This window comes from Antechinus flavipes, chromosome 4 (genome assembly GCF_016432865.1).
Source record: "Antechinus flavipes isolate AdamAnt ecotype Samford, QLD, Australia chromosome 4, AdamAnt_v2, whole genome shotgun sequence".
Classification (NCBI taxonomy): Eukaryota; Metazoa; Chordata; class Mammalia; order Dasyuromorphia; family Dasyuridae; genus Antechinus; species Antechinus flavipes.
Window position 1 is genome coordinate 243686906 of NC_067401.1, and position 12651 is coordinate 243699556.

The 12651-nt window shown below is 33.1% G+C and overlaps 1 protein-coding gene across 3 annotated transcripts in view; it reads right to left on the minus strand.

Moving 5' to 3' along the window:
* COL12A1 (collagen type XII alpha 1 chain) overlaps nt 1-12651 on the minus strand; it is a 142152-nt gene that overhangs the window by 23949 nt on the left and 105552 nt on the right. For all 3 annotated transcript variants that reach the window (XM_051997277.1, XM_051997275.1, XM_051997276.1), the window contains 8 exons: nt 12420-12563; nt 9652-9816; nt 8075-8113; nt 7657-7795; nt 5979-6121; nt 5582-5691; nt 2531-2680; nt 868-945 (listed from right to left, as the gene is read on the minus strand). In XM_051997277.1, the coding sequence (XP_051853237.1) occupies nt 868-945; nt 2531-2680; nt 5582-5691; nt 5979-6121; nt 7657-7795; nt 8075-8113; nt 9652-9816; nt 12420-12563 (968 nt within the window). The remainder of the gene's footprint in view (nt 1-867; nt 946-2530; nt 2681-5581; nt 5692-5978; nt 6122-7656; nt 7796-8074; nt 8114-9651; nt 9817-12419; nt 12564-12651) is intronic.

Consider the following 12651-nt stretch of genomic DNA (forward strand, 5'->3'; position numbering starts at 1 on the left):
CAATGTTCTCTGGTTCAGCCATTTCAGTTATGTCCAACTCTTCATGACCCCATCAGGGTTTTCTTGACAAAGATACAGAAGTTGTCTGCCATTTCCTTCTCTAGCTCATTTTACAGATGAGGAATTGAGACAACAAGGTTAAGTGACTTGCTCAATGTCCCAAAGTTCATAAGTATCTGGAGCTAATTTTGAACTCATGAAGATGAGTTTTTCTGATTCAAAGTCTAGTGCTTTAAGCACTGTACCATCTAGTTGCTCTAACTGTGTTTTCTGCCTAGCTCAGCAGAAATCATCTTATGATTTTATACTCAGTTTTGTATTCCCAAATGTCTCCTTTTGCAGATGAAGAAACTAAGGCTCAGAGAAGTTAATTAATTTGTCATGCAAAATCATACAGATAGTTAATATCAGACAGGATTTGAAATCAGATCCTTTAACCATTATAACAGTCACTAGCATAAATGTGAGTTCTTTCTTCAAGCTGAAATGTGGTCATTTTGTTATTTAAAAGTAATAGAGGCCTAATTAGAAGGTAATTTATCTAACAAATGCATTTCAGCATTTTAGAAGTGAAAGAAACATTTAGCAGTCCTGGAAATCTAGGGATTGCTGAGGCTTTTCTAGTTAATCCACTGCAATGTTTCTTGAGAATTTCCAAATATGGGCTTATGCACTCTCAACTGGAGAGGGTCACATCAAACACAGGCATGAACCAAGATAACTGATAAAGGCACAAGCCTTTGCATATTCCCGAATTTCCTATTTGCTGATAACAGCTGTTGAGTGTTACTTTCCCAATACAATTTCTCACTGTCAACAGGATTTACTGGTAAGATTTTTGACATCATCCAGTTCAGAACTACTTACCCTTGAAGGGATGTCACAGCATCTGTCTCTACTAGTCCACACTGGGCTGCATACTATGTCAAAATTTTGGATTTGGAACTGCAAAACAACAACCTCCATTAAGTATTTTTTGTTATTGTTATTCACTGGGGACTGCAAACATTTTAGATTTCAATGTCTCCTCAGAGCCAAAATTGAGACTTTGCCAGCTTTTTGCATAAACGCTTACAAGCATTCTACTTCATAAGTAATGTGCTCCTGTTTTCTCAGGGGGGTGGGGGAGGAAATTCCCTCCAGTTTCTTAAAATAAATAAATACCCATATTTCAGAAGAGGGAGAAAGTCAAGCCAAATGTTCCTGATGAACTCCGGCTCCTGATCCTGGTTTGTAGCCAAAGAGAAATGTTTCTCAAGATGTGAAAAAGGGTTTTAATAGTCAGTGTATTCCAGTTTATCTAACTTTAACAAACAGAATTCTAAGGGTCTTCCTTAGTACAGGCTGAGATCTTTCTATTAATACTCATCCTGGCTACTACAAAGATTATGTATTACATGAACATCCCATCTTCACATAGGAAGACATTCCATTAAAGTTCTCCCAAGAAATTCTCTTTAAATATATAGTTTTGATTGGACATATTCTCATTTTTAAAAAGTTCAAGTTATACTTTTAACACTGTGATTTAAAATCTCAGCAATTTCAAGACAGGTAAAAACTAAAGTTGTGATGTTTTTTATAGGAAACTCCCAGGTAAGGTAATCCCCTCTACAAAAGTAAGTCAGTACCTTCCAGGAAACTTAGATCATGAGAATTGCTTAGAACAGTGCTCTCACTTCAGTGATTTGCCCAGGACCACACAGCCAGTATTTGTGTCAGAGACAGGACTTGAACCTTTCTGACTTTGAGGCAGTTCTCTTATCATCTACAGCTTGCTGCCTTTGCATATCATGATATAACAACAAAATTCTATATTATTCAATTATTTTTAAAACAGTTCATATTCTTTGTGACACTAATTCAAAAAATCAGTACACCTAAGGGTATTTTTAAAGCAATATACATATTCTCTAAAAGAAACAATGAATTTAATGAGATCAGTCTGCTTCAAGACTTCAAGGTCATCTTTTTAAAATAATATAATACTAATACTGGTTTATAAGAAAATAGAAAAACCTACAATCCACATGAAAATTAATAATTCATACCCAGGTGGTACATATTAATGAATTCAACAAAATCTTTTCTCTGGGAGTAAAATTTCAGTAAAAATGATTATATTTTAAGAGATAAGTAACTTTTTGTGTGGCTATGTTAGTGTCTAACATGTTTTAAAATATTCCCCCATAATATTAAAGGCATAATTATATGAAGTGAAACAATGTTACATAATATTTTATTAGCTAAGATTATCTCTTGTGAACAAGGCAATAGAATAACAATTTCAATTAATTGGGGCATTTTAACATAAAGTCAGAGCACAATCTAATGGGCATATTTGGAGTTTTTTCTTTGCTGCAGTGCTGAAAGATCTTGGTATATCACAAATGAGTAAATCACTGTTTTATACACAGCACATTTGTTCATGGAAAATTCTTTCTAATGTGTTTTTACCGAACAACTTTAAAAACATAGTTTCAACATTAAAATGTGATAAAACCACATGAAATGGAAACATGCTACTTACCGCAGCTGATTTCCTTTCACCTTTAATAAGCTTTCCAAGAATTTCATAACCATCAGTTGTGATGTTACCAGCTTCCTTGATATCCTTCTCTACAATTTCATAGCAGTCTATGTAAATCTTAACACTTTTTGAAGTTACTACAATATGAACCTGAAGAGAAAAATACATTTACTAATGAAATGACTTTTGCCACATTATCTGTCTTATTGTTATGTGTCTTACGGCAAAAGTGTGTTGTACTGAGACTCAAGGAATGTTCGAGATGAGGGGATCTAAGGCACCATTGACTTCACTGCTCTCCCTTTCCAAAAGAGAAAACTGAAGCCCAGGGAATGGAAGTGACTTAGTGACATAAATAGTAAAAGAACTAAGACTAGAATACAAATATCCTGAGTCTCTTTCTTCCATAAATCTGCCTAGTTCTCAACTGAATCAGGATGCAAGAATGATATTTAAACTCAATAATGTCCCATATTAAATTAGCCCTATGGTACAGGGAAAAGAAAATTGAACCACCAGTCAGAATTTCAGAATTCAAATCCCAACTTTGATGATTCCTATCTATGTGACTGACTGAATGATTGAGTGATCTTCAATTTCCTCGTCATAAAAAGAAAGAACCAAATGCTCTCCAATATGCTGTAGTTAATACAGATTATAAATAATAAGCCAAGAAGCTGCTGTAACTAATGGGAAACTTCTAGTTCTAGAAGTATTTCTTCTAGATTGCATTTCTTAAAAATGCAACTCAACCATACCCCAATTGATAAATGATCAAAAGATATGACCTCTGCCCAAAGGGTTATAAAATCACACATAGCCTTTGACTTAACAATACCATTACTAGACATGAATCTCAAAAGAAGTTTTAAAAAAGGAAAAAGACCTATATATACAAAAATATTTATACCAGCTCTCTTATAGTGTTTCCTATTTGCCCACTGAAACATTAAAACATATTTGAAAAATAGAACTTGCTTATTATCTGTTATCTCTAAAAACCTTGGATAATTTCATGATTTATTTCTTACATCTATTCCTTTTATTGTACAGAATTATTTTTTTTCAAATTTCCCAAACTTCTGCAATCTAAACTCTGTTTTATATCCAAAGACACAGAACTAAACTAATTAAACTGTTGGGAAGCTGAATAACTAGTTCAAGAATGCAAAAGCTTTGATAGCCAGGTTTAGACTGACATTCCCAAGCATGGAGTGACCAATTATTCCAGTGATTTTCAGGATCTTTTTATATTTTATCTGTTTCTGATAATAATAACTAACATTTTAACAGTTTTCATGGTTTCCAAAGAACTTTCCACCCAACAACCCTATGTAATAGAAAACATCCAGGTTGTTACAAGCATACAAAGTTTTCTCAAAAATGTGCTTTAATCTTTCAAATTAACCATTGATGAAAATAGAATTGTGTATTTAGTCTTATTACTATATTTTCATTTAAAAATCATTGTATGTCCTCTTTGTAACTTCTGAACACAAATACAAAAAAATGGCCAACTTTGATATTCCACCATTTAGTTTTTGTTACCATAGGCCTCTCTGAAATAAAAAGACTAATGTCTTTGTGATCTAAAATGAAATAAAACATGTAGACATAACATAAAAATTGTTATTCCATAGAAACCACAAACTATGAAACAGCCCTACTTCTAGAGACCCAAGACTCAATTATAAGAAGATTAAAATCTCATCAAAGTCCAGATTAAGTGTGATTAGAAAAACATAGTTTATAAAAATCCATCTCAGCAAGAGACACAAATATAAGTTTAATGGACACATGCAAATGCCAATTTTTTTTATGAAATTTGCCAGATTCAACATCTTTCAACAAGGGCAGCTCTGCTAAATCCAACAGCAAATGACACAATAAAATATATTTCTCTGGTGAGGCATTAACAGGACTGGGCTTTACTATGAGAATTAGTAAATTGATAAATCGGTAGAAAAGCAGAAGGCTCTAGTATAGATGCTCATATTCATAGATTTTTCCTTCTTAATTTGATTTTAGTTAATGAGTCATTATTGTATACAGAAGATTCTTTAAATGTCACTGAAGGGGATCCAATAATCTGATTCAAGAGAAAGACAGAAGTGTGTGTGTGTGTGTGTGTGTGTGTGTGTGTGCATATGTGAAAAAGACAGACAGACACAGACATAGAAATAGAGACAAAGACAGAGAAACAGAGATTCACTCTAGGAAACAAACAAAAAAAAAAAAACCCCAAAACCCAAAATTCCCTTTTGGGAGAAGAGGAGTAAAAAGTATCCAAAGCACTAGAGGAAGGTGCTTCAGTTATCACTTTGGAATCACATTTGACTAGAAATAGCAAATACTTTATAGATGAGGATCATTCTGTACACTACACTTAAGGAATGTTACATAGCTACTGAAACAGGAGGTATTCCCATTTACTTTAGAGTGTGCATAGGCATCATTAAAAATGACAAATTCCTTATTCATTTTTTATTTTTAGTTTTAAAACATTTCCAAATTCCATGTACTTCATTTTTCACTAATCTTATGTCTATACTATACAAACTTTTAAAATTATCTCCTCTATTCTGTGGCTATGTAGAAAAACTTTAGATTGCTAATTTTGGCTATCAGACAAGAAGTAAGCTTCCTAAGAATGTTAGACAAAATTTTTCTGTGTGGCTATCAGTTCTGCTATCATATAAACTGAGCACTAACACAGCTGAAAGAATAAACGTTTATGGTAGGTGAACAATTCTTATTCAAAACTTTTAGATTGTCTTTATTTTGTTTATGTTTCTTTGTATTGACTGAAAAATGTTCAATCTATATTTCACATTGACCATTTCTCCATAAATAGGAAGGAAAAAGGCAGACTACTATGCTTTCAAAAAATTTTAAAGGTCAATAATCCAAGGAAAAGAAATACCTGCTCCAGATTTAGATATAGTTACAGTTCTGCCAACCCAACATGAGTATCCATGAAATTCCACAAAAAGAAATAAGGTACATTTGTAAGTCACATTCTCTTCTACAAAATAACTTTTAAATATTTACCTTGTGAAAACTTCCATAAAACAGTGTCTTCACTTCATCTGTGTCAAAAGTTACTGTCTGAATCTCACCCCTTACATCTTTGTTAAAGAATGACAATGTCTTGCTGGAAGCTGTAGTCAATACAAAATTAGTGTTAAAAGGTATATTGCTCATCATTAAATCAATTAAACAGGTAAATAGGAATGCTTTTGTTATTGAGATTTAATAAAATCATAATTGCAGGGCACAATTCAAATGCTGTATTAGTTTGAAATGTTCTTGATACTCCAGATTTTCAAACTTTTAAATCTGAAATTAGGTACCAAATGAAATTAGTTGGAAAATTAAAAAGTAAATTATCATGAGCAACTTAAAATCTCAAATCATGAGTTTTATCATTAAGTAAAATCTTCCTTACGGTCTGCAACCACTCCAACTTGAGGCTTATAATCTCTGTCTGTTATTTGCCAAATTGCAAATGGATCACTGGGGCTTTCTGGAAGAAGTCGGAATAACAGGATAATCGTGTATGATGGGGGTAAGCCATCTGGATGTAGCTCTCTGTTAAATAAACAACAAAGCATCTCTTACTAAACAGACAAAGGAAAGAAAGGGAAGGGCAGGAAAGAGAAGAGAAGGGAAGAGAAAAAAGGGGAAGGGAGGGGAGGGGAAGGAAGGAGAAGGAAAGGGAAGGGGAGAGGAAGGAAAGAGAGGGAAGGAAAAGAAAGGGGAGGAAAGGAAAAGAGAAGAAAAGGGAAGGAGGAAGGGAGGGAGGAATTGTAGTGACATCATAGGAGGGTAAGGAAGGAAAAATAATAACTGGACTAATTTGGCTGACACTCAGAACAAACAACCTTATATGAATGCTGATATACAGAAAATGACATTATAATGAAGTGCTAACATAATTGTTGTTTTCAAGGTGTTCTTATATTCAACTCCAGACCAAGGACTTCAGAGACAATATCATGGATAGAAGAGAGCACTTGGATTGCCACCTCAGACATTCACTAACTATATAAACCTAGGCAAGTGACCTTGGACTTTAACAATTATCCTTTCATTTTAAAAATGAGGAAATTGATGTCTGAAAAAGTAAAATGACTTTCTTTTGATTTTGACCAGTCTAGCAAGTTAAGACATTTAATCTCTATGAAAAAAAGAGGAATATGGAATCGCTGAGACATAATGATATTACTAAAACTTTCTAAATCTGTCATCAGCCTTCCTAGTGAATTTTAAATTTCATCTTTCATTTTCTACCTAGATCCCAAAATTCAAAAAGTCATATTTCTACTTGTTCTGTCCTCTTCTTAGGGTGCCAAGCATGCATTTTTTCAACATGAAAACCTTTTTATTTTAACAAATAGGAAACATAGATTTCTGGTGATCATAGTAGCCTAGTGTAAACTTTCACCAAGTAAAATAACGAAATCCAGGGCTAACTAATAAATTGCTAAAGTTGTGTCCAACAGAAACTAACCATAGCCTGTCAGTCCATGGAAGACCTAAGCTACCACAACTCGTATTCCTTTGGAAAGCTAAGATACCAAAAAGAAAAAAAAATGGTTTCATGTAAGAATCTGGAAAAAATTAATGGAGCCTAGTATGCCATGATGATGATAAAACTACTCTTGCTGGTATAATTGTCTTTCCTCATCTAATCTATTCAGCCTAAATAAAGAAGGGCTGACCCTCACACTAACTGGTCTTAAATTTTACAGGATCACAAACTGAATGGTGAAGAAGAGGGCCTGAGCTTTGAGGGTGAGCTGAAACTGAAACTGAAGGATAAAGAAGCTCAGAATTGAAGCCAAAACCATAAGTACAGTAATCAAAATGGAAAAGACCCTCCACAAACTCTCAGTTGGGACACAAGGTCACCTACAAAGAAAGAAGACAAACCATAACAAACTTGCGCAAGCTCTCTGCAACTCAGACTTAAGTTAGCCATAGATCAAGGTTGTGTAAGTCTCAGGAAGGAGTAGATGGTTTTTAATTTGAGGCTTTCATTTCTAAGACACATGAAGAAACCCTGCTTTTTTTGGAGTCTTCCACCCCCTCACCCCACAAAAATCCATCACTACCAAACTTACACTGTAGGCTGATTCACAAAGGCATTCTTTTGTAATCTATATGCTGGATAGCTGGGGAAAGACCCAGATTCCAGGGATACTCCCGGTACAGTAGCAAAGTTCTTCTCTGTTAAATTGTAAGCCTCCAGCATCTTGAAACCTTTATGATAGATAAGAAAAATAATTACTATAACATACAGAAATAGACTATCCATTCTTATAGTTGAATCCCTAAATACTGAAATGACAAAGGAAGGTGTCCACATTTGGGGACAGAATTTCTACAAAAGATTTATATGAAACTATGGACAAAAATCATATAAGAATTGAAAGCACAGAGGTTAAGAGCATAATGAAGGAATTTACCTACTTTGACAAATTTTCATCATGATGGAAATTTTGTAAAAAAATTCATTCAAGCCAAAAAATAAGTTCTTACCTGGTGAAGTGTATCCATCTAAATAAATAAGAGGGCAACCTGAAATGAATTAGAATATCTTTAATTACTATTAAACATATATATTTAATCTATGGGAAAATAAGTATATATTCACATATAAATTCTACATCAATTAATGTTATACATTAGAAATTTGCCACACACTTGTCAAAATAGTAGTGAGATGTCAACAATTTAAGCTATTCATATCTTATGGACTTCCTCATCCTTGTAAAGAAATTCTGATATTGGAAAATATTTTCCTAAAGTTTTATTTGACTGTCATTTAAATATATTCTTTTTTATTTAAAAATATTTTTAAATATCACAGAGCATAGAAGCCTAAAACAGAACCTTCTGAAGTCATCTAGTCCAGAAATCTCATTTCAGAAACCAAAGAAAGGCCCAAAGAAGAATGTGACCTGCCAAGTTCAAAGAGGTAGCATTTAGCAGTGCTAGGATCAGATCCAGGGATCAGAAAGGGCTACATCAGCCTTTGTCTTCAGGAGATTTCTTTAAATGGAATAAATAATGACTCTTCCAGAAAAGTTTTTTAGGTCTATGGAATATAGATTAGGAGAACCAAGATTTCCCTCCTCCTCCCTCCTCAAAATAATCTGGTTTTTTTTTAAACAGGTTCTAGAGAGATGTGCATAAGAATCTGTATTCTGGGGGAGGGTTGGAGGCTGTGACTTCAACAGTACTCTTCATCAAGTGCACTTCTGAGGCTGTGAATCCTTCTCCATAGTCAGTTATTTCCAAATTGTCTGATGTGGAAGGAAGGAAGGAAGGGAGGGAAGGAGGAAGAAAAAGAGGGAAGGAGGGAGGAAGGGAGGAAAGGAAGGAAGGAAATGAAGGAAGGAAGGGAAGAAAAGAAAGGAAGAAAGGAAGAAAAGAAAGGAAGGGAAGAAAAGAAGGAAGGAAGGAAGAAAAGAAGGAAGGAAGGAAGGAAAAAAATGAAGGAAGGAAGGAAGGGAGGGAGGGAGGGAGGGAGGAAACAAAACCAAAAAGCAAGATGCTGAGATAAGTTTCTTCAGATCCCAGTGACCTAAGATCTGATGAAGATATATAAGGATTTAACTTACTGAGAACTCAATACTATAGAAGCAGTTTTGAAACAAGCAGAGTTTTGGTTCTTGAGGTTATCTTAAATTTTAAACACTTTTAAAATTTTAATCATAAAAAGTAAATATCAATGACAGTATTCCCATTGTCTTTGGATTCATGAGTACAGTTGTATATCAATTGTTCTCTCTTAAAATGAAAATAAAACTACAAAATCAATGCATATTTATCTCTGATGAGAGAGAAGAGGCCCGTTTGGTTTTTTCCATTAAAAAATGATTTCACTTTCAAAGTTGAAAATGACCTTTTTACAAACACATATTTATCAGGACCTCAATTAGATAAACAATGGTTCATGGAAATAAGAAAAACATATATATTTTTTAAAAATCTACTTATTAACTTTGAGATTGCAAATAACATCAGGATTTTTTATATAAAATAAAAACCACTGTACTTTTGAAAAATATTATTGGACTTATATATTATTATACACATTGACTATTACTTACTTGAAGTGGCAGTTTCACAAACAAAAGTTATTAGGTTATCTTCAATCTTCTCAAAAGATTCAAAGTCATCCACAATAAAAACATGGCGTTCACTTGGTTTGCTGGCAATGTTTGCAAGTTCATTATAATCTACATCAGCTACACCAACTACAAAAACACTGAAACCTGCAAAAGGAATAGGTTCATTACATTAAGATTTAGGTGAGTTAACAATTGTAGTTAAAAAGCCTCACTGATGAAAAAAATGCCATCTTGATATTCAATGAGTCACTAAATTTGAAATAAACTTTTTAAAAATAAAATGTGCCACACATTGCTATCATCTATTTTCCAATATTTCATTCAATAAATTTCCTAAACCTAGAAGATAACATTTAACTTAGGAGATTTTTTTTATCAAAAAAATAAATAAATAAAATGCTTAGGGGGCAGCTAGATGGTGCAGTGCTTACAGCACCAACCCTGGAATCAGGAAGGACTGAGTTCAAATATGACCTCAGAGACTTAACATTTACTAGCTGTAACTCTGGACAAGTCACATAACCTCAATTGCCTAGCCAAAAAAAAAAAAAAAAAAAAAAAAAAAAAAAGCTCAATATAATATAGGTAAATACACACTTTTGAATATAGGGTTTGCAATGATTGCAAAAGTAATTAGAATTTATATAAAATCTAGAGCATGATATGACTCAGAAAACAAGAGTTAGTTCTTTGTAGGAAAGAAAAAAAGAGAGAAAAAAATGGCTTTCAACCAAAAGAAAAAAAAAAAAAAAAGAATGAATTTCACATCAGGAAACAGCCACATGTGAAAGAGCCAAACAAATAAGTAGTGGAATAATTTATGACAAATAATAAAATTATATTCATCTGAAAGAAATAAAAATGTTTCCAAAGTATAGTCACCAGCTTCAGTAAATACTAAAAGATGATATGAGAAGGAAGTTCACTAATAAAAAAAAAAAAGTTTGCATCACATTCTTAGGATAATACAGGTAATATCTAATCCTAAATCAAATTCTAGTAAAAGTTATTCATGTGTGTAGATTTTAAATTTTAAATGATATATCACTTTTAAAATCTGCCACACTGGTGTCATGATACACAAAAGTTCATTTTAACTACATCATTCAGTGAAAAGTGAGTCTACTAAAGGTCTTTCCTAATTTTTTTAAAGTTAAAGTCCTAGAACATCTCTAATATGACATTGCAGCATGAAATGTGAGGGCATCAAGATAGGAATGCTCAGCAGTGTACATCTGGTTTTCATAGTCTGCCCCAATATTACCTTCCTTGGGACTTCATCATTAATTCTTAACAAAGTATCTTCAAGTGAATTGTGTCAATTCACTCTACAGCTGCAAAGAGGTAAAATACATGACACATATGTGCTAAGACCTTCTAAATTCTATCAAATTACTTTTTTGTGAAAGAAAGGTCCTTGTAGGACAATCAAAACATTATTTTTTGTGACTTTTCACCCACTAAAAAAATTGTAAGATTCCTCTTTGATAGAGCACTACATGCAAGGAATATATTTTATCATTTATGAATAATATTGGCAAAAAGTACTAACAACTAAACACTAGCCAAAATAAATATATGTTCATTTTTCATTGAAGGCCTATTATATGCTGCATGAAGGCACAGAGGAGAATTTGGATTTGTTCCCGAAGGCCAAGCCAGTAGAGAACAAATTCTGACAAAAACTAACAAATTAAAAAAAAAAAAAACCTAGAATGAATCTGTAGAAGAATCATCCTCTTAGCTAGAATCAAAGTAACTCTGGTTCAAGAGGATGACCACCAGATGACTGGTCATTAGATGCTACTTTAGATTTGTTCCTTTGTTTATTTTAATTATACTAATTTATGAAATCATTTGCTAAGACATGGAAGGATCAAGCAATAGCATCAGTGAGAAAAAGATCTGTATAGATGAAGCACGAAAGTAGCAATAAGAAAGCAGAGTGAAATGTGAAAAATGGAACGATTTTACAGTTCTGGAGCCATTATTTTATCAGTGTGAGGCACTCAGTATAGAAACTTCTTCCACTGAAGCAGATCAGAAATTTCTCTGGATCATACAATTCTTAACCTGGGATTCATGAATTTATTTATTTTAACATTTTGATAGTTGTATTTTAATATTGATTAACTTTATGCACCTATATATTTATTGTATTTAAAAACATCATTCTGAAAAGGGGTTCAAAGACTTCACCAATCTATCTAAGGTATCATGTCATAAAAAAGCTATGATTCAGTGACTAGAGAATCAAGTAGGAGGTTAATGGAACTCTTTGTGAGGATACTTCCTCAAAGGAAATTGAAATTATTTTTCAATTTGGCATTTCCTTCAACCACTTAAAAACATTACTCTAAGAACAGGTTGATAAGTTTTATTAGACTTGCATAACACACACACACACACACACACACACACACACACACACACACACACAAAATGTTAAAAAAAAAAAAAAACCCTATCTTAGAGAATGTACTGGAACACTGAGCAGTCAAATGGTTTGTCCATGGTCATAGAGCCAATCTGCATATGACCCAAGTCCTTTTATTTATAGAGTAGGCCTTCTATCCACTATTCCATATTGCCTCTCAAAGTAAAACACACACATATATATACATATATATATTTCTAAGTCCTTTTTTATAATTATATGCACTCAAATGATTCAAATGTTTTATATATATATATATATAAAGGATTAAAAGGAGAGAAAAAGTACAAAGATGATCGCATCTACTTACCAGACTGTTGTATGACCAAAGCAGCCTTCTTGACCTCGTCCTGTGACCGACCATCTGTGACTACTACAAGAACCTTAGGGACAGCTTTTCTCATACCACTTTCCCAAGTTAAAACCTTCTCCTTGATAAATGTCAAGGCTTTGCCTGAAAATTTTAACATAAAATAAATATCAATAACCAGATCTTCTCCTCCTTAATTCTCCCCCTCCCCCCCAAAAAAATACAATTGTAC